Source organism: Boleophthalmus pectinirostris, unplaced genomic scaffold, assembly GCF_026225935.1.
Source record: "Boleophthalmus pectinirostris isolate CB_2022bp ecotype Guang Dong unplaced genomic scaffold, ASM2622593v1 HiC_scaffold_9, whole genome shotgun sequence".
NCBI lineage: Eukaryota > Metazoa > Chordata > Actinopteri > Gobiiformes > Gobiidae > Boleophthalmus > Boleophthalmus pectinirostris.
In genome coordinates this window covers 15,134,542-15,154,604 of record NW_026571541.1, presented here as the reverse complement: position 1 = coordinate 15,154,604, position 20,063 = coordinate 15,134,542, and the positions used below count along the sequence as shown (strand labels likewise).

General features: G+C 38.3%; 5 protein-coding genes across 5 annotated transcripts in view; 1 reads left to right on the top strand and 4 right to left on the bottom strand.

Moving 5' to 3' along the window:
- The first annotated feature begins 1,072 nt into the window (after positions 1 to 1,072).
- slc47a3 (solute carrier family 47 member 3) lies at positions 1,073 to 5,304 on the top strand. The gene is made up of 17 exons (XM_020928604.2): positions 1,073 to 1,248; positions 1,337 to 1,438; positions 1,510 to 1,578; positions 1,659 to 1,807; positions 1,900 to 1,942; positions 2,016 to 2,060; positions 2,187 to 2,284; positions 2,361 to 2,458; positions 2,540 to 2,653; positions 2,729 to 2,796; positions 2,870 to 2,978; positions 3,102 to 3,177; positions 3,611 to 3,680; positions 3,758 to 3,890; positions 4,042 to 4,136; positions 4,208 to 4,244; positions 4,514 to 5,304. Exons 1-17 carry the CDS (start codon positions 1,126 to 1,128, stop codon positions 4,702 to 4,704), a joined length of 1,620 nt encoding a protein of 539 aa, XP_020784263.1. The 5' UTR covers positions 1,073 to 1,125; the 3' UTR covers positions 4,705 to 5,304.
- Positions 4,884 to 8,241, bottom strand: LOC110163741 (multidrug and toxin extrusion protein 1-like). The gene is made up of 17 exons (XM_055147879.1): positions 8,161 to 8,241; positions 7,976 to 8,077; positions 7,731 to 7,799; positions 7,515 to 7,663; positions 7,230 to 7,272; positions 7,045 to 7,089; positions 6,828 to 6,925; positions 6,645 to 6,742; positions 6,464 to 6,577; positions 6,330 to 6,397; positions 6,138 to 6,246; positions 5,993 to 6,068; positions 5,733 to 5,802; positions 5,517 to 5,649; positions 5,350 to 5,444; positions 5,226 to 5,273; positions 4,884 to 5,138 (listed from the first exon to the last, which is right to left on the bottom strand). The coding sequence occupies exons 1-17, from the start codon at positions 8,239 to 8,241 to the stop codon at positions 4,884 to 4,886; spliced, it is 1,653 nt and encodes a 550-aa protein (XP_055003854.1).
- A 304-nt stretch (positions 8,242 to 8,545) lies between these two features.
- On the bottom strand, positions 8,546 to 17,395 carry LOC110163742 (multidrug and toxin extrusion protein 1-like). Its single transcript, XM_020928752.2, has 18 exons — positions 17,305 to 17,395; positions 12,097 to 12,233; positions 11,841 to 11,942; positions 11,668 to 11,736; positions 11,438 to 11,586; positions 11,277 to 11,319; positions 11,163 to 11,207; positions 10,906 to 11,003; positions 10,744 to 10,841; positions 10,548 to 10,661; positions 10,412 to 10,479; positions 10,234 to 10,342; positions 10,088 to 10,163; positions 9,939 to 10,008; positions 9,724 to 9,856; positions 9,523 to 9,620; positions 9,317 to 9,424; positions 8,546 to 9,106 (listed from the first exon to the last, which is right to left on the bottom strand). The coding sequence occupies exons 2-18, from the start codon at positions 12,205 to 12,207 to the stop codon at positions 8,837 to 8,839; spliced, it is 1,761 nt and encodes a 586-aa protein (XP_020784411.2). The 5' UTR covers positions 12,208 to 12,233; positions 17,305 to 17,395; the 3' UTR covers positions 8,546 to 8,836.
- Positions 17,371 to 18,653, bottom strand: LOC129407270 (membrane-associated phosphatidylinositol transfer protein 3-like). The gene is made up of 3 exons (XM_055147878.1): positions 18,138 to 18,653; positions 17,786 to 17,914; positions 17,371 to 17,709 (listed from the first exon to the last, which is right to left on the bottom strand). Exons 1-3 carry the CDS (start codon positions 18,267 to 18,269, stop codon positions 17,371 to 17,373), a joined length of 600 nt encoding a protein of 199 aa, XP_055003853.1. The 5' UTR covers positions 18,270 to 18,653.
- LOC110163639 (membrane-associated phosphatidylinositol transfer protein 3) overlaps positions 18,654 to 20,063 on the bottom strand; it is a 72,948-nt gene continuing 71,538 nt past the window's right edge. Inside the window, exons 14-16 of the mRNA XM_055147973.1 lie at positions 19,333 to 19,449; positions 19,103 to 19,251; positions 18,654 to 18,887 (exon numbers count right to left, since the gene is read on the bottom strand). Coding sequence (XP_055003948.1) covers positions 18,734 to 18,887; positions 19,103 to 19,251; positions 19,333 to 19,449 — 420 coding nt within the window. The 3' untranslated portion in view covers positions 18,654 to 18,733. The remainder of the gene's footprint in view (positions 18,888 to 19,102; positions 19,252 to 19,332; positions 19,450 to 20,063) is intronic.

Here is a 20,063-nt window from a genome sequence, read left to right as displayed (position 1 = left end):
ATATGTGGATGTGCCCCAGTCCACCCTTGATCGCCTCCAGCTTGTGCAGAACGCTGCAGCCCCATGGACGCAGCCCGTTTTCTAACCAACACCTCCAGACGTCGGCACATCACCCCAGTCCTTTTATCACTCCACAAGCTTCCACTTTCTTTTCTTATAAAATTGATTTTAAAATTATATTCTTTGTTTTTGAAGCTCTTAATGTCCTTGCTCCTCCGTATTTTACTGAACTTCTGTCTGTTCATAGTTCATTCAGGGCCTTAAGGTCAAGTAACCGTCTTCTTCTGGAAGTCCCCAGAGCCAGTTTCAAACACACTTTCTCTGTCTCTGGCCCCAGACTCTAGAACAAACTGTCCCCTGATTTGTGCACCATCACAGACGTGGGTCTTTTTAAATCCAGGCTCAAAACTCATTTATTCAGGCTGGCTTTTAAAACTTAGCAATGCAGTGTCACTTTGTTGAGATGAAATTATTTTTAAAAAGTAGACAAATTACAAGATGTATATTCATTTTTCATTACAAAAAGATGTACCTTGAATGAGTATAACAAGTAACAAAACTGACGGATAAATCCTCTCCTTCTGAAGCATTTTTATGATTTTTAATATAATATTGAAATGTCATATCAGTGTATCAAAGGGCTAGCGACATTTAGGCTACTGCAAGATAAATAATGCTGCCACCTGCTGGAGATAACGTGGCCTAACAGAAAAGTAGTGCAAGGGGCCTTTGTAAGTTACACATAGAGCAAAACAGAAAACAGCTCTACACAACCATCACACTCCCACATGTAGCCTATATTTATTATAGATTCATTTTTTTCCACGTACAGTAACAGTGGGCCATCTGCCCTCCCCCATATCACGTAACTCGCACGTGGCTTTATAGGCTTTTATCATTTACAACTTCCGAAGGATCTGACGTACACACACACACACACACACACACACACACACACACACACACACACACACACACACACACACACACACACACACACACACACACACACACACACACACACACACACACACACACACACACACACACACACACACACACACAAGGCTCTGTTAACACGCGACATGTTGCGGCGTGAGATTGAACATCAAAATCACAGCAAACATGGCTCAAATCTCATCATCCAGTTACTGGAGGGACTGCTGCTTAATAACTCGTATTCGCGGTATTTTTCCTAATGGTTTTAAAACCGAAATAGGCGAATTGTTTAAAATGTCGGTACCTGTGGTAAGTCGCCTATGCCAAGATCTGAGATAGGACTTTGATTTCATGACAGTACCCTAATGTTTGTCTTTAATGTTTTATTTCTGTGTAGTTCCTGTCCCAAATTATGGTATTTTTTGTGAATTTTGTGAGTACCATTTTCTGTGGTCACCTGGGCAGAGTAGAGTTGGCAGCGGTGTCTTTGGCCATATCAGTAAGTAGGCTGATTTTGCCATTACGATAATAATATTTGCAACATTATGTAACTTTATTCTTCCTCAACAGGTAATTAATGTTACAGGTATATCAATAGGAGTTGGTTTGTCCTCAGCATGTGATACTCTGATTTCACAGGTTTAGGCCTATCTGATCTTTTCAATTATAAATGTTGATAAATGTATGGCAGTGTTTTTATATTGTGTGTCTGGATATAGACTTTTGGAGGTGGAAATCACTTCAGAATTGGGGTAATTCTTCAACAGGCCATACTCATTCTATTACTGGCATGTTTTCCCTGCTGGGCTATTCTAATTAATACTGAGCCCATCCTGCTGGCAGCGAGGCAGGAACCTGAGGTAGCCAGGTATGATTTTTCCCCCCCTGTTTTTTAATTTCATTTTGCACAACTACACTATGACTAGTGCCCTGATTTTGTCCTTGTTCCTCACTTTTCAGGTTGGCTCAAATGTATGTGAAGATCTTCATGCCAGCCCTTCCTGTAAGTGAATAGCCTACTGTTTTTTACATTTAAAAAGTAGTGATTCAAGATTCACGTGTGGGTGTCCTTTTAGGCAACATTTATGTTTTCCCTTCAAACAAGATATCTACAAAACCAGGTAGGCCTAATTCTATTCTTCTTGAATATTAAATAATTGGCCAATGTTTGATATAGTTTTTGGTTTATAAATGGAAAGCACAGACATGAAATAACACTAAAATACTACTTTACTGTTTAATTTTAGGGAATCATATGGCCTCAAGTTATCACTGGTTTTGTGGCCAATATCCTTAATGCTCTCATCAATTATATTGTCATCTTTGTTCTGAATCTGGGATTGATGTGAGTATGAAATTAACCAGATGGCTATACCACTGATCACTGTTACATTCCTTCTAATACCTCTTTACCTTTTTAGAGGCTCAGCTGTAGCTAGTTGTCTGTCTGAGTTTGTTATGGTTGGACTTCTATGGGTCTACATTGTCTACAAAGGTCTCCATAAGGCAACATGGGGAGGTAAGCTCAATCTAATAGCACACTGCATGGTTAAATGTATTCAATATTTTGCAGCCTTAATTTGAATGTTTTTGTACCCAGGCTGGTCCAGAGATTGCTTAAAGCATTGGAGTTCATACCTTCACTTAGCCATCCCCAGTATGGTCATGCTGTGTGTTGAATGGTGGACATATGAGATTGGAATCTTTTTAGCAGGTTTCTTCCCACTTTATAGTTTAATTATGAAATAGCATTGAACAATATCAGATTAAGCCAAACTCTTTTATTTAGGTCTAATAAGTGAAGTGGAGTTAGGAGCTCAATCAGTTGTTTACCAGCTGGCTAATATTGCATACATGGTGATTGTACAAATATGATTTTTACAGTGTTTACAAATTAGCAAAATTACATTCATTTCCATATGGTTTCTAGTTTCCCATGGGATTTAGTGTGGCTGGGAGCGTAAGAGTTGGAAATGCGCTGGGAGCAGGAAATACAGACCAAGCAAAGTTATGCACTAAAGTGACAATGTTCTGTGCAGGTAAGGCTTAAGTAAAATGCAATAGTGAACATCACTGAATACTTGTTAAAAGTTAAATGGTTGATCTAGCAACTTAGATGCTAGAGTAACATTAAGTGAAGGGTGGCATATTTTTTTCCACAGGATCAGTGTCTGTCTGCTTGGCCATGCTTATAGGAGGCCTCAAGGATCACATCTCCTATGTTTTTACATATGATGAGTGGGTATATTCGATAATTAAATTTTTTAGAAGTTACAGAGTGTATTGTCTTGATGAGGTAATTATGAAATAAATAACTACAGTACAGCATATGGACAAATAATTATAGTCAGATAATCATAGCCATTTACTGTACAAATAATATAAGTCACTTTAACTGCTATTTATTCTTGTCCATATGCTGCCCTGTTCATAGCCACCAAGTCTTATTGCGCAAAGTTTTGTATCTTTATAACTTCACTATGCTGGCAAAGTGTTGCCTACTGTAAATATAATTTTTATAATCTTGATTTTGATTGCATTTTGCTGTTGTTCTTGACCTTTGCATTGCAATTTCCTCATTGTGGGAAAAATAAGGTCTATCTTATCTTAATTACTATTACATAATTATTACAATCAAAATTCTTCTTTTTTCACCTTTTTTTTCTTGCAGACAAATTAGGGAACTTGTTTCTGATGTTATGTCCTTTTATGCTCCATTTATTCTCCTAGATGCAACCTCAGTAAGTACCTGGGTCTTTTAAGAGTAAAGTAAAAATTTCCCATCATATGTGATTTGTTTTCTTGCTTAAATGACCAGGTTGCTTGTGGGAGTATTATCCGAGGAGCAGGTAAACAAAGAATTGGTGCTGTGTGCTACTTTTTGGGCTATTATGGGATTGGGTTTCCCATTGGAGTGCCCCTCATGTTCGCAGCCAAACTAGGAATAAAAGGTAAGATTTACTATGGACTTGTTTCTGTGTTCTAGGTTGTTTGGCCTTTTTCATGCATGTCGTGCTAAAAGTGAGTCATGCAACCTCTGGTTGCTGCTATATAGCCCAGTGTAAGCTTGCGTGCTCAAATGTGTGCGAATGTGTTGTGCAGGTCTTTGGATAGGTTTGTTTATCTGCTTGTTTCTACAATGTTCATTCATGATTGTCTACATTGTTCGAATGAGTTGGGAAAAGGCAACAGCAGAGGTATTAATTGTACATTATTATAGCAGTTTTTTTATATATGTGTTTCATATATTTTGAGCATTGTCTTGCAGGCCAAGATTCGAGCTGGAGTCAGTGAAAACTCTGAAGGTATAACTAATGTTTTCTTTAAATAAAATTTTATGTATGCAGTCAAGCCATATTAGGTCATGAGTCAGATATTAACAATATCTGTAATTGTAAGGGCAGTCATGTGTGAAATGACCACTTATTGTATTGTGAATTGGTGTGTAACAACAATATGCTACAATAAGAGTACAGTGCGTACTGGCCTCTGGCCCAGGCAGGAAAAGAGATGGTAACTTCTTTCATTGCCTATGACATTGGCTTTATTATATATGTAACATAATGTTTTCCAGTTGTGCAGAGTGATGGTGCAGCAGTAGAGCAGTCAGACCTCCTGGAGCTGGTCCACACTGGGCCTTCAGCAGCAGATGAGCTTTCACACACAGCTCTGATGCTGCGCAGAGGCCTGGCCCTGGCAGGCATGCTCTTCATCCTGGCTGTGGGAATCACTACAAATCTATTAGTCCAAAATTTGATAACATGATTTATGAGTTATCGTGTTAATTGTTGGAGTAATTAAGGCATTAATCCTAGTAGTTATGTGTCTGTTTGTATCAAACAAGAGGATTATTGGTATGTCATCAAGGTTCTGACTGAAGAAACACACTAAATGTAACACCGTTATATCATCCAAAATTATGATGCAAATCAGATGAAATGTAATTATCTTTTTGTATCATTTTGAATGACTAGAGCTGAAAAATTACTAGAGTAATGTGTACTATTGGGCCAGTATAAAGAACTATTATATGCTTCTGGCAAAGGCACAATCAAATGGATGGTTATTCCTAGAGCAAAAAGTCCAGCAACAGATAAAACAGTGATTCCTCTTCGGACGATGAGCTGAGATGAGGACAGTCGACCTCCTGACCCTGCTCTCTGTCTGTCAGCACAATCAGTTGTGTGGGAATCAGGCATCTGTAATAGAAAGACACAAGATACTACACATATGTTGTAGATATTACATAAAATATTATATTACATCAAGCACTGTAACAAACCCACAGTTTGTGGTAGGCCTGTGTCATTGTTCTTATGGGCTCGTTTTAAAGCCTAAAATAAAAAAAAACATATTTTATACACAGTACATGCACTCTTATTGCAGTCATACTAGAACTTCTTAATTTACCTCCTCTGTCATTCTCTTCCAGTTTAACTTGAAAATTACAACAATAAAGAAGGTGGACTGCACAATCACACAAATTAACAGACCTAACCAATAACCTGTGGAGGGTAAACAAGGTTTGTCACCACTTCTATCTTGTGTGTAATGCTTAGTGTGAATACTTAACTCACCAAAAATCCTCATTTTTGCCACAAATATAAATGTCACACTGAGGGAGAGTCCAATGCCATAGTATCCAATGAGGTTAGCCACAGCTGGGATCATCTGTTTCCCCGAACCCACAAAGATGCCTGTGCAGACACACTGCAAAACAGTTTTCAGTGTTCACTAGTTATTCATCAGTGTATTCATTATATTATATGCAAAGGGAAAAGTCGAGCACTTACCACCAGACCATCAAAGAACTGTAAAAAACAGTACACATTCATCAAATGAGCGACCAGATCGATAATCTTTCTGAAAGACACAAAACATACTCATAGTAAAAATGTTTAATAGATTGGAGAAAGAGTCTCCAAAATACAGATTAACAGTGTCAACTGCGATGATAATTCTGATCCTCTGTTTCTAAGTTACCACTAAATCATCTGTGCCAGGAGCACCCCCAAAATGTGATCATCTTAACTTGGGTTGAACATACACTTACTTGTCAGAGGTAAAGATGTAGCCAAAGACATTTTTAGCAGAACCAAGTACAATGCCCTCCATCAAGGCAACGCTAGCTGTAATTGAAATAAATTAAAGTAAGTACATTATGCAGTCACCAAAATGTCTAAAAGTCTCAGGCCAACCTGCAAGTGTGAGAGAGATTTTACAGGTGAGAATAGCCCTAGAAGTGTCTCCTGCTCCGAGAGCATTTCCCACTCGAGCACAGGCTGCAGCTTGAATACCCAAAGGGAACTAGAAATTTGTATTTAAAAAAGATTACAATTGATAAGCAGCAATAATATAATAATAACAATAATAATGAAATAATGCTGTACCATGTATGTTATTAATGTCACCATCATAACTGCATGTTGGGCAGCCAGTTCATGCTCACTCAACATTCCTAAACATTGCATTATGAGTATTTTTATTTAATTTATTTCATAAAAATTCATGTATAAGGAAGTACCTGCAAGAAATCCTCCTATTTCATAAACCCACCACTCAAAACACTTCATCATTGTAGTGGGAATGGCCAGTTTCATGTAGGAGCCCCACTCATGCAGTGATTCCACAGACCAACCTGTAGGTGGAGCCAGACAGTAAGGCAAAACATTGTCAGAGAATTCTGATCATGATTGAATACTTACCATCCCATGTTGCTGCATAAAGCTTTTTCCATCGAATATAAGCAAATAGAAAAACACATATGTAAATCTGAGACAGAGTGTTGGACACCGCAGACCCACTGCAGACACACATGTATAGTATGTATAAGTATATTCAACATCAAGAAGTGTATAAGATCTATCTTAACTTTCTTGAATTCTCACCTTACCCCCAGACCCAGCCAGTACAGGAGGATATAGTTAGTTCCAACATTAGCAATATTTGCCATCAGTGCAGTATATAGTTGAGGCAGTGTTATACCCTGTATACAACAAAAACACTAACTACTAAAACTTACAAGTAATTTCATATCAAACTTGTCTGTTTAACAGACTTTGACAAAGGAACTCTTTACAAATGACATGTTCTGAGATTCTGTACCTGGTTCTGCAGGTAGGACACTTGAAGTTGGTGGAGAAACATTGCCTGAGGAGCAAAGACAAGTGGGACAAAAGTCAATCAAAATGAAAATAAACCAAAATTATTGGCATGCCACATGAATTTTCTATTGCATATCAATTCAGTAATCTGATACAAAAATACATTCATTTGGATACAATACTTACGGGTACAGCTGGGAGGTAGTATGTTATATACAGCTGTGCTATTCTGCAACAAGAAACCCCACACAGACATTCTTTTTCTGACAACCACTATCAGGTTTTCCCATTACACCACTTTGTATTGTACTCAATGCAGGAGACTGGATAGATTAGAATCATAATAACTATAGTGACCCTTATGCAGTTACATTTTGAAAGCAAGATACAGTGTTGAGAACCATTAAAATTAATCTCTCTTTTATTTATTTATAAATTAATTTATTTGTTCTTCTGAGAGGGCCTTGTTACCTGGCAACCCCGGGGTCCTGTCCCAGACAGAGGAGGATGGCCTCTGCGTTGATGAGCAGGGCCCAGCAGGGCAGACAGAAGAGCATCAGGATGAGAATGCCCCTCTGCAGAATCACTCCAACACGCAACAGGTTCTTACCCCCAAAAGTCTTGGAAATCGCAAATATGTCAGGAAAGAATCAAATGCATGTTACACTGTAATATATATGTCCAAACCTGAGACACCAGTGTATCACAAGCCATTGCTAGACCAAATCCTGTTGCTCCTGTAGTAACATTGATTGTCTACAAGAAAAAAGAAAACTTAAATCTATAAATGTGAATCTAAATATCAGTAGCACTTTGAATTGAATTGTTATTTGAAATACAGCACAATTACTTTTTATAATAACATAATGTTTAAAAGGTCTAGGCCATTTATAGTAAATACACACATTACACGCATTATTGTATGTACATACCGCACAAGCCAGGCCATATCCAGCCATTACCTCATTACCCAGACGCCCACAGAACATGGTCATCACAAACGGCAGAAGATAGTTGAAGATTCGAGAAACCAGCTACCATAAATTTCATTCATTAAATCATTAATAAGTGCAGTTCAGCTCACTGAAAATGTTTTTCCTATAGGCAGTATCCTTACCAGTGGCCCCGTCATTGTAATGATATGGGTCAGCTCCTCTCTATAGACCAATGCAATCCTATGGCACAAAGACTGCTCCATGTTCACTGCAAAAGACACCAGCAATGGTCTGCAGGAAAGATAAGTCTGTTTTCTAATATCAGTTTAAGCACTTGTAGGGATAGTTGTGGTAATAGGATGTAGTCACAGCTGCTTTGGAAAGCAGCCAAAACAACAAAGAGTGTGAGAGACCAGTTCAATGAAAGCAGGCCTTTCGGGTGATCCATGTTTTGATGTCATTTTTTTCTTCAAAAGAAAAATAAAACCGTTGTAAGAAAACATGACCTCACAATCAAATCATACAGAAACAGTTCTTCTGTTATTTATTGTTACACAAAAAGCCCGAATTGTACAAAAGTACATAAAAAAACTAAACATACATAATTTATCAAGATATACAAATACTGACAATGAAATATGAATATTATTACATTACACTGAAATAACAAATTATTATTTTTGTTATGTTGTATTAAGAGGATTTATGCTTGTAAGTTTCTTTTTGCAGCACATAGGAAACTGTTTGAATAGCATTTAGCAAATTCAACAATTTTTCATTTGTTATTTTGAACTCACAGTGGCATAGGATAAGGGTTAAATTTTTAACTTAATCATATTCATAATCACAGTATTTACTTCACTGTTGTTGGATTGGAAACAACAGTGTGGAGGGGTCAGTTGTGTTGACTTGGTTCAAAGTGGAGTTAATCTGTAAGGAGTGTGATTCAGGAAGAGGTACCAGGAAGTGCACAGACACACCCAGAGCCAGAATAGCCACAGCCCCCAGAGCCACGAGGCCACGTCTGAGCAGCAGCTGACCGGGGGACAGAGCACCTTTCCCCTGATGACCTATTGGTTTCACTGCCTCATCACCTTCTAGGTATGTAGCTTTGTAGCCATCTGCTGTCTAGGAGAGAAAACAACACAAATGATTTATTAATGCAACACAAAACCACATGATAACATTATTTGAACACACATTCCTGATCTTGTATTTTCAAACTGCCTGTAACTCTGTAACTCAGTAACTCAGCTCTAACATTTAGCAACATAAAATATTCATGTCCTTTAAAACCTGCAAACAAACTAATAATATAAAACATAATATGCTACTTACATTAACAGTTCTAGACGTCTGTACAGCATTGTCATTACTCGTAGTTTCTAATACAATTTTTTCATTTAATAGGGCCAGGTGAGTTGTTTTGCGTGCCCGTTTTACCGCCTGTAACAACATGATAAAATATTTGCAACTGTAAAGTCGAACAGGGCAAAGACTAAAGTCATAACTTAATTAAGATAATGTTTGAAACAAAAGGGTACCTCATCTGTTATTGTCTTCCAGTTCAGCTTAAAGATGATGATGATGACATAGAAGGTGGATTGTATACAAACACAAATTAACAGTCCCAGCCAAAACCCTATGTAGAAAAAGATACATTATAATACTTTTCTGCCAATGATTTACTGAGAAATGATTTTATCTACTAAATAAAAATGGTAATGTACTATAGTATACATTACCTAACGTCTGTAGTTTTGCTACAAACATGAGTACTATTCCCATTGAGAGTCCAATGGCATAGTATCCAATGAGGTTAGCCACAGCTGGGATCATCTGTTTCCCTGTGCCCACAAAGATGCCTGTGCACACACACTATGGACAGCAATTAATCAATAGAGAATTCCCCACATCATCACACCATGTGCAGCAAAACTAAAACTGCAACAAAACTTACCACAATGCCATCAAAAATCTGTAGGAAACAGTAGGCACTCATCAAATATGAGATCAGGCTTACTATTTTTCTGAAGGGTTTGTACAGATGAATAAACATGATGTACACAATATAATAGTAACATGAAAACTGCATTTATTGATACTTACTCATCATTGGTAAAAATGTATCCAATCACATGTTTAGTAGAGGCCAGCACAGTACCTTCAACTATGGCAAAGCTAACTGCAAAAGTGGATGAGGATAATAGCCTTAGGTTGCTTTATAACTAGAATTAACAGTAATTATAGCCGACCTGCGAGTCCAAAGGAGACTTTCACAGTTAGTTTGGCTCTAGAAGTGTTCCCTGCTCCCAGTGCATTGCCTACTCGAGCACAGGTGGCTGCTTGGATTCCCATAGGAAACTGGAAAGACTCGTGTAAAGTTATACTCATGTTGCAGTTTCAGTTATCTTCAGTAAAAACTAAATTTACCATGTATGTAATGAACGCTATCATTATGACTCCATGTTGGGCAGCCAGGTCATTTTCACTCACCATTCCTAAATGGAAGATGGAAAATTAAAATAATAGAAATAATGCAGCTGTCCCATATTTGCATGTCTGATACCTGCAAAGAACCCTCCAAACTCATAAACCCACCACTCTGCACACTTCATCACTGTACTTGCAATGGCCAGTTTCATAAAAGAACCCCACTCCTGCAGTGCCTCCATAGACCAACCTGTAGGGGGAGCCATATGATTATTTGTGATAAATAAATAAAAGGACGGTCATGCATGAAGCAGAGTCTGCAAGGGTCTCACCTCCCCATGTCTCAGTGTGTACTTTCTTCCACCGAATATAAATAAAGAGGAACCCACAGGAATAGAAATGACACATGGTGTTGGCTGCTGCAGAACCACTGTGGACAGAGAGGCCTAAATATTAGGTCATGTCTCCAACGGTATATTTCATTGTTCGCTCACCTGATGCCCAGTTCCAGCCAAAACACAAGAATGTAGTTTGTTAGTGCACTGGCTATGTTTGCAGCAACAGCTGTGAACATCTGAGGCAGGATAATAACCTGTAAAGAAGTTAAAATATTAAGTGTTAATATACTGTACAGAGCAACAAATATTACCATGATAAATTACACTTAAGTTTAAGCTTAAACTACGTGAAAATGGTTTTATCCAGTTATTTAGTTAATTGTTTGTTAAAGATTTTTGGGAAAGTGGTGCACCTGGTTCTGTAAATAGGAGACCTGCAGCTGCTGGAGAAACATGGCCTAAAAACAAAAATAGACAGTGCTCAGTTAAAGCCTAGAATTGGGGATCATGCAGGAGTCTGCACTTACTGGCACTGCTGGAATAAAGGCTGTCATATAGGTCTGGGCTATTCTGGAACCAGAGAAATGTACAGAAATGTTAAATGTGTATAAGGCAGTATTAAAATGTTCTGTGCATCAAGTACACAGGGTGATCGCTCTAATGTTGTTGTTGCCAGGAGGTGAGTTACCTGGCAACCTCGGGTTCCTGTCCCAGACAGAGGAGGATGGCCTCTGCGTTGATGAGCAGGGCCCAGCAGGGCAGACAGAAGAGCATCAGGATGAGAATGCCCCTCTGCAGAATCACTCCAACACGCAACAGGTTCTTACCCCCAAAAGTCTAGTCCAGAGACACAAGGGCTTTAGTGTGAGAAATGCACTCACATAGTATTGTGGGCTACATGTTATATATGTGACAAACCTGAGACACCAGCGTATCACAGGCCACTGCCAGACCAAACCCTGTTGAAGCTGTTGTTATATTAATGGCCTAAAAACATGATATTATTAATCAATCAATATTATTTAATTGCTTTTATTCTTTATGTACAATATAGCTTACAATTTATGTAAATGTGACATGTAATTACTTACAGCACAAGCCAGACCATAGCCAGCCATGACATTATTTCCCAAACGTCCACAGAATATAGTATTCACAAAGGGGAGCAGGTATCCAAGAATTCGAGTAATCAACTAGAATGACAAAACTCCTGTTTACTTTGAACAAGGAAGGCACCATGACTTTATAGGCCTCTACTCCATAAATGATTCAGTTTGCAGGGTGTTTTGTCTTAGTCCAAGCTCTGTATTCTTGTATGTCCAGTGTAAATGATGCTATGCGTCTTACCACTGGCACAGTCATCCTGAGGATATGGTAAAGCTCATCTCTGTAGGCCACGGGTACTCTGTGGCGCAGCCATGGGCAGCAGAAGAGCCGGTCACTGTTGAATGTCTCCATGTGTGCACGATGCTCTATCCCAGCACCTGTACTTTTAGACAGAAATGTCAATGAGTCAGCCATTTCAGAGGTAAAATGTAACATATTAATCTGTGTTTTTAGAACCCAGTCAGACAATTTGAATAAAGTTTGAAATATTTCTGCAAAACTAACAGTTTTTTGGTGTATCCCTGTTTAATTATTAAGTTTGATGTAAGATGTATTGGAGATGTTGGATGAAAGTAGGTTATGTTATTTTATAGCTTTAGGACAACCAAGCAAAAAGAGCAGACTGAAAATGTGTTAACCTCACACTGATGATGTTTTATCAAATTGGTTTCATATATAATTTTCTCAGAAAAGCTGCAGTGTATAACCTTTACCATTTAGTTTTGTACCCTAGATGTATTTCACTGAGTAAATGTTTATGTGGGTAATGGCAGGCTCTGTGGGCAGCATACTGAGTATCCGTGGCTGCTTGTGAACATGATGGCAGACAGGTGAAGGGTAAATTATGTTTATTACATTTGATAAATGCACATTTTAACCAATTGTTGACAAATAAAAATTTCCACTAGTCATGTAAAGCACTAAAATACGATCTACTAAACAGTCATTTTTACCCGTCTGTGCCCCAGTCTCAAAACGTGCTCAGCTGTTCCTCCTCTGAATATAAAGCAGAGCTGCTCATCTGCTGGAGGGAGATAGCTCCTATCGGGCATGGATGGAAACATACACTACATGATTATCTTTCTGCTATTTCTGATATTTTCAGTGTGTTCTAAATGCAGTCTATACATAAAATCCTAAAATAAAATCAGTCTTATAAAAAGGAAAAGATGCCTGTCAATTTCATTGCATATTGTTGCGTATACTATGTTCTCTTTGTGTACAATGCTATAAATTCTTTATGTTCTTTCATTGGGCAGACTGATTGGAGCAAGCCCGCCAATCTGTACCATCAGTGCTTCTGACCACCACCAATCATTGATGCAGTACCTACATGGCACAATTATGCAAGGCAAGGTGGGTGAAGTGTCTGGCCTAAGTCCACAACTACAGTTTGTTCTAGACTCTAGAGCCACTGTTGTCCGCTGTGGCACCAGGCATTCCCAGTGGTCTTACATCCAAGTAATAACCAGGCACAGCCTTGCTGAGATCAGACTAGATTGGGCATTGACAAGGAGGTATGGGCATCTTGAGGGGAATTTTGTATGACAGATCAAAGCCTTCGGGGTTTAGACTTTGCACCAATCAGAATTGAGAGGCACCATCATGTGAGCAGAGCTACTCATTTGTATCTGTCACTTTTTGTTTTCTTGAACACGCTGCAGCTTAGTGTCACATCCTGTCAGTGCTATAAACCTCATTCTGCCATTACTGGTTGATTTACATATTCATACTGAACAATAATACAGTAGTATCATTAGTAGTATTATAGTAATAGTATTGTGCTGTGCTCTTTTAGTTTTAAGAACAGTCCACCACAATGTGGTAGTAAGTTAAATGTATTTTCTTACACTGAAAATAACTACTGATTTATAATGCATTGGTATATAATTTGATTTAAACCATTTTGTTGGTTGAATTTTTATTTTTTTTAATCTGACAAAAATCTAATCCAAATTCACACTCTGTATTTGGCATAGTTAAATATTGATACTTCTGGTAAACTGTTGCACTGAAAAATCCAACCCAAACTGCTTTAATGTGTTACTGGGGAGGTCTGCTCACCTTCTGCAAGAAGCCCACATTTCATGGGATTGCTTTAATATAATTTTAGGATTGTATTACCTTTTGAGGATACTGGAGATGTGTTTTTTCTTTCTGATAATGAAATGTCCATATACAATCTAATAAATCATAATTATTTCAGAGTTTTGTCCCATTGTCAGTGTTACGATAGAATACCACTAATAGTTATAATGCATACTGCATTATTCTTTAATGATGCACAACTGTTGCCACCACTGTCTTGGTGCCACAAAAGTAAGACAAAAATCTGCTACTCTGCACTTCCAGTCCTTCATCCGTCACACATCACGCATGTAGGCACGTAGGTAGTTGCTGTTGTTTTTTCCTGACTACTTCTCTTCATTTTTTCAACCAGAATTCTATGTGAATCATCAAGCAAACTGCAACAATAATTGACAAACTATTTGAAATCAACTTAGTCTTTTGATCAAGGTTTTTAATCAAGTGGTTCCTTTCAGTGTATATTTTCAGGATGACTACATAAAAATGATCCTCAAGTTCATGTTCCCTTAATCTAAGTGTAATGCATTCCTCTTTGGTATGCCGGCATTCAGATATCACCTGCCAGATCACATGAAAAATGCCACTCAGGTCTCTGTTTGGGAATAATGATAAGGGAACTCCTTGATTAGCATACAGAAAAGGGTTAAGATACTACTATGGAAACAGTTTTACATTGATTTTGTATATTTCACACAAAGTCAGAGGGAAGAAATGTGAAACATACTTGGGCAACTATTGATCATAAACAAGTAAACTCAACTGTGAACTTTGAAATCATTGTTTTAAATTGTAAAAGTGCTCAGTCATCAGCATGTAAGCAGAAAGGTTGTGTGCATTGGTGTTACAGTAATGAGGATGCAGTGAATACAGATGAGCATTATATGGGTCACAGAGTAAGGTCACACATGGAGAAAGTGCAGCTTGTCTGTTTATTTTTTTCAGTCATGTCAGACATGTCAAGTAACACCATATGTACAGCACAGATTAACTGTACAAAACACAAATTAAAAGAAAGATGTTGGTCTCAAGGTCAGTGCCTTGTACAGGAAGCATTCAAAAACAACATATAAATATTCAGTTAAGGCGGTGTTAATAAATGTCAGAAAAGTCAACATCCAATAGTGTAAATCTTGCTTATTTTACTCTAGATGTATATTGTATTTATGCAAAACAGTACAATTGAAAATATATATTTCCAACCACAGTTTTAACTTTAAACACTGGGCTATATGCCCACTTTAGAACAATAATGTTCTTAATAATTAGAATAGATACAAATATTATAATTTATGTTACTGCATATGATGAAAAATAATGCCATGCATTACACAAGTGCAGGTGAACCATTAGATCACTGTTTGCCTTTGTGTGAGTGCAGTACACACATTCCTGACATTCACTGAGTCCAATTGTTTAGTGTGAGGTTGAAATTATGAATGGGACGAGGACTGTTTAAGTCATTAGACCCTGCTAACCATAATACTATTATACTAAACAGGTATCAGGTAAGTCTAATTGGTGCTTTACAATTACAGAGGCCGCACTACAGGGAGCATAGTCACAGTAATCAAAGATCTAATTACTGAACACACAAGGTGTAGAAAAGCAGTCCATGTCTTAGTCCTTGATGCGCATGTTTACAAACCCTCTGTAACCTTAAGTGACTTCCATCCAAATAAAAATACTTTACATTCAAGCAATCAAGAACTGGTCTTCTATTGTATTTCCATGGTTAAATATTTACAAAAATAAATAAATAAAAATAAATTCAATTAACTCCATTCAATCGTCTCTTGCATAACACATTCAAAGACACTTAGTCATAAATAAACTGTAAACTCAAAACTTTGGCCATAAACACATCAGCAGAAATATACATAAGGCATAATCTACCAGGTTAACCAGGATAAATGGGAATAATGACATTACTCAAAATATTTCTATTTACAATATTTCATCATAGAAAAATAAGTCTGGACAGAGAGCCACAGAAACACTTAATTCAAGTGCACAAAACAGTTTGCAATTTAGACTCAATAAGATTCAGTGCAGATTTGAGAAATGGATGCCACAACATCCTGGTATCATCACTTAACATTTTACTGTACACTATTCTAAAGCCACACAACACACATTCTAACAGATACAGCAATAATGTCACCTTTTTACATTTTGTGTACACACATATATATATCTGTAAACTTGTTATCCTAAACAACAGCTTTATAACTTTTTGTTCATCAAAACGTAAATACAATAAATTCCACACATATCATTGGTTCTGGAGCATGAGCCTCAGTTAGAGCAGACCATCCTTCCATAAAGAGAATATGACCTCGGGCGGATCCGTGTTCAACCAGCAGCACCCTGGACTGAGTCAGGAGCCATGTTCTGCCTGACTGCTCAGAAGAGGAGGGAAGGAGGAAAGGAGGAAAGGAAGGAGGGATGGAGGGAGGAGAGGGGGAGGGGAAGAGCAAGGGACAGGCGAATGCGGAGGTGCCACAGAGCCCAGCCCACATGTGAACAGCTTCAAGATACAGTCCCAGTGTTTCCATAGTCCTGCACTGTGCCTGTGTTTGTATTTGAACATGCTAAATACAATGGTGCATCAAAGGGACCACCTGCTACCTCTCTCTCACTGCTGGTCCACAGGTTCAGATAGTGTTGCTTTTCAAATCCAATTCAATAAATGTACATCATTAAGTAAATAAAGTGGTATACATTCTTATATTTTTGTACAACAGAAACACAAATTTCTTGAAATAATGAGAGCTGTCACTGGCAGAAATGCTAAACTAACAAAATGAGAAAAGTGAATTAGTCTTTCTGTGCCTTCAACTATTTTATAAATCTCAAAGTGAAATGGCATGTTGTCCTACTGTCCACTTGTTCAATTATTTACACAGAGGAGGTTCAAGGGTCAATGATTGTTTAAAATCTTTAAAGAGCTATGTAGCAGCTGACACACATTGATAAACTCACAAATAATTACTTGAGTAGTCCAAAAGGCACAGAGCTCATTGTCTGTACAGGTATGACTAATTCTTAAACACACTGGGCAGATCATGTTTTAAATGTCCGATTTTAATCTCAACAGCCAGAGGGAAAAAGAAAGGATATAAAAGCATCCTACATGTGGCTCTTAACAGTACTATAAAGGACACTCATCATACATGATTCAATTAGCCTTTAGACTGCAGTCTTTGTTGCATAGTGCTTAGGAAGAAAAATAATTTCTAATAAATTTTTAGGAACATAAAGACAAAACATAATAATACTTAAAACAAATAATCAATGTGTGAATTGAAATCTCCTTAATTCACTTAACTCCACGTAGCCCAACAATGCTCACTATCTCACCTTGTCCCTGGATCTCTTAGTTGCACAGGAGTGTATGCCTCTGCTGTTTGCCCCTCTCTGTCATGCTTATGGAGTGGTGTCTCCTCGGTGCATAGAGGCTCGTCCCCAGGCCCCGTGCCCCCCTGCTCCTCCTGGACCTGCTCCTCCTGCTCCCCCATGGTCTTTGTCTGATTCAGGCTGGCTCTGGGCCCGTTCTGGTTTGGGGTTGGCTGCACAGGGAGGGTCTGGCTGCTGCACGGACATGGTCCTACGCAGATGGGTCCGCTTACACAGAAAGTCTGGTTTAGCCGAGAGTCCAAAAGAGCCTTTCCTAAGAACCATGCGGACTGAAGGGGATTTCTTGGGCCTGGCTCGATGCCCAAACTGAAGGGTAGAGAGGTGAGCGGCATAACCTTCACTCAGGAACTGGACACATGACAAGTAGATTAAATCATCAAACACAAAACGTAAAAAAAAAACAGAAACTCTGATTTTGGTATACCTGGCACTGGTTTTGGTATTTCTTTGATGGTCGTCCAACAATGTAAATTTGTGATGGACTTAGGCCAAGCATGTTGTAAACGGATATGTCTTTCATCGATCCATAAGAAGAGTTTATCTTAATGTGACACTGTGAAGAAGAAATTTTCAACAGTTTTAGACTTTTATAAAGGCAATAAACAGAGGCATGAGTTTGACAAGCCACTATTTCTATTATGGATGTAGCATGATTTAAGTTTTAACTCTGCTGGTCTGTAAGTAATGGAGAAAAAGTGTATTTCCAAGTAGCTGGATATGGTTATGCCTTCATACTAAAATCAGATCAAGGTTTTGTGCTGTGTAAGCTGATGTACCTCCTGTATGAGGTTTCTGAGAAAGATGGTCTTTTGCCGCAGGGGGTCATGAACGAGGCCTTCAGAGAAGAAGATCATCCCATGAGGAAAATTGTGCTGCGACAGCCATGATACCACACGCTGCTTCTGCATATCAGGGCGGCCTGTGATGTAGATGATCAGATAACCTAGATCCTGCCAGTGCCTGCATGCAAATGGAAGTATTTAACAGTTAAGCCTGACTTTAAGGAAGCATATGACTCACACATAAACCTGTCCCACATTATAACCAGTAGCAAGTGATGTAAATTACATTATCTCTGTATTAATGCGCCTGTTAGTAGGACAACAGCAGCAAGAGACAAAAGTTAACTTTGTTGATCTAACAGATGGGGTGCTGCAGTTCAAATAGCTTTTAAATTATTGCACATTAAGATAAAAGATGTTCAAATACACATTGCACAATAATTTGCTTTTTTTTTTTTTTTTTGCATATTAGGCAGGTAGTTATATCAGGTAAACAGTATCTCCATCAATATAAAGCAAGGGGTCAAAATGCAGCCTTATTGGTATATTCACCACTTTACAGACAGGATACAGCAGTTACTATGTAACTATTACCTGACAACATCCACAGCTCCGGGGCGGACCTTAGGGTCACTGCCCATGATTGACACACTGGCAGCAAATGAGCCATCAATACTGAAGACAACACACTCCATACCCCTTGGCAACACAGTCAGGTAGGCCTCTGCACTCGTCTGATCACCCCTAGGGAAATGAGGAGAGAAATACGGGGTTATGAACCTGGAACTCTATGTGCTCCAGGCCTGAAGCTCGTAACTATGGCCATCATTTAAAACGTCATGAACGAGAAAGCAGACCGTGCTGAAACACACCTTTGAACAATACAATAGCTCATGTCAGTAAGCCTCTTAACACTGAATTTTAATAATTCCTAAGGTATAAACCATATAGCCACTTACTTGACCACCATTTTAATTGGATAGACACCCAGACTCAGCCTTTTGCTCTTGGGGATGGTGTATGTGATTCTGCCACTGCTATTAGTCACCTCTGTGTCAAAGTGCACCCAGCGGCCAGACTGTGGCTGTGTCATGAGGAAGATGTCCACCTGGGAGAGGCAGCAACAAGTCATTAATGTTGACCTTTCTCAAAATGTTAAGGTCCTGCTGAATGGTATAATGGTTGTCACCTTTTCTCCTGTTAGAGTGACCATGTCCAATGGGCCATACATGAAGCGGCCCACCAGCGTCTGGGGCCCATCCTCTGTGGCAATTACATCATTCACCCTGTGGTTGGCAGTGACGTTCTGCAAAAACATACAACACACCGTATAATGCCTGGCCCTGGGCACCTATGAGCAACTACAAAATAGAATACATCATATTTTAAAACAGTTTGCAGAAAATCATTTAATTTTGCAAATATGAATGAAAAGTATTTTGAGTTAAAATATTAATATTTCTAATGCAGTCTGTAGTTCTAGAACTGTAATACAATTGTGTATTGCTTTCATTAGCAAAGCTCTCTATATGCTAATGTGGCAAAATGGATCCTGAATGTGGTCGACATAAGCTCGATGTGATTTTACAAAACATCAGTTATAGGACAACACCAGAGTGTAGTATATTTACAGTTTAATGGTATGTTATTTATATGTAAAAACATTTAAAATATGAGTAAATATTACATATAGTAACTGTCAAGTGAGGATAAGTTCCCAAGCCTTTTTGAATAGTATGGCTCAAATAAAGATAAACTGTGTGCATAGACTGAATACCATGACCTTAGCTCACAACCATTTACAGTATGTATCAGAAACACTTGTCTTTATAAGGAATGAGACAGACCTCAAATAGAAATAGGTTTCCATGGTGCTCTAGTAACACAGTTCTATTTATAACTGCATTGAAAGCAAGCAGT

Excerpts from the sequence above, each read along its gene's own strand:
- LOC110163742 (XM_020928752.2), bottom strand. The coding sequence starts at position 12,207 with ATGGAGACATTCAACAGTGACCGGCTCTTCTGCTGCCCATGGCTGCGC. Across the intron at positions 11,587-11,667 it reads GTGATACGCTGGTGTCTCAG|ACTTTTGGGGGTAAGAACCT; the intron begins GTTTGTCACATA and ends TCTCTGGACTAG. Across the intron at positions 10,164-10,233 it reads AGTCTCCTTTGGACTCGCAG|TTAGCTTTGCCATAGTTGAA; the intron begins GTCGGCTATAAT and ends CCACTTTTGCAG.
- LOC129407270 (XM_055147878.1), bottom strand. The coding sequence starts at position 18,269 with ATGCAGAAGCAGCGTGTGGTATCATGGCTGTCGCAGCACAATTTTCCT. Across the intron at positions 17,915-18,137 it reads TCAGAAACCTCATACAGGAG|TGTCACATTAAGATAAACTC; the intron begins GTACATCAGCTT and ends TCTTCTTCACAG. Across the intron at positions 17,710-17,785 it reads AATACCAAAACCAGTGCCAG|TTCCTGAGTGAAGGTTATGC; the intron begins GTATACCAAAAT and ends TCATGTGTCCAG.
- LOC110163741 (XM_055147879.1), bottom strand. The coding sequence starts at position 8,241 with ATGGAGCAGTCTTTGTGCCATAGGATTGCATTGGTCTATAGAGAGGAG. Across the intron at positions 6,578-6,644 it reads TTATGCAGCAACATGGGATG|GTTGGTCTGTGGAATCACTG; the intron begins GTAAGTATTCAA and ends CTCCACCTACAG. Across the intron at positions 6,398-6,463 it reads AATAGGAGGATTTCTTGCAG|GAATGTTGAGTGAGCATGAA; the intron begins GTACTTCCTTAT and ends TGCAATGTTTAG.
- slc47a3 (XM_020928604.2), top strand. The coding sequence starts at position 1,126 with ATGGCTCAAATCTCATCATCCAGTTACTGGAGGGACTGCTGCTTAATA. Across the intron at positions 2,459-2,539 it reads CCATAAGGCAACATGGGGAG|GCTGGTCCAGAGATTGCTTA; the intron begins GTAAGCTCAATC and ends TTTTGTACCCAG. Across the intron at positions 2,797-2,869 it reads TGGCTAATATTGCATACATG|TTTCCCATGGGATTTAGTGT; the intron begins GTGATTGTACAA and ends TATGGTTTCTAG.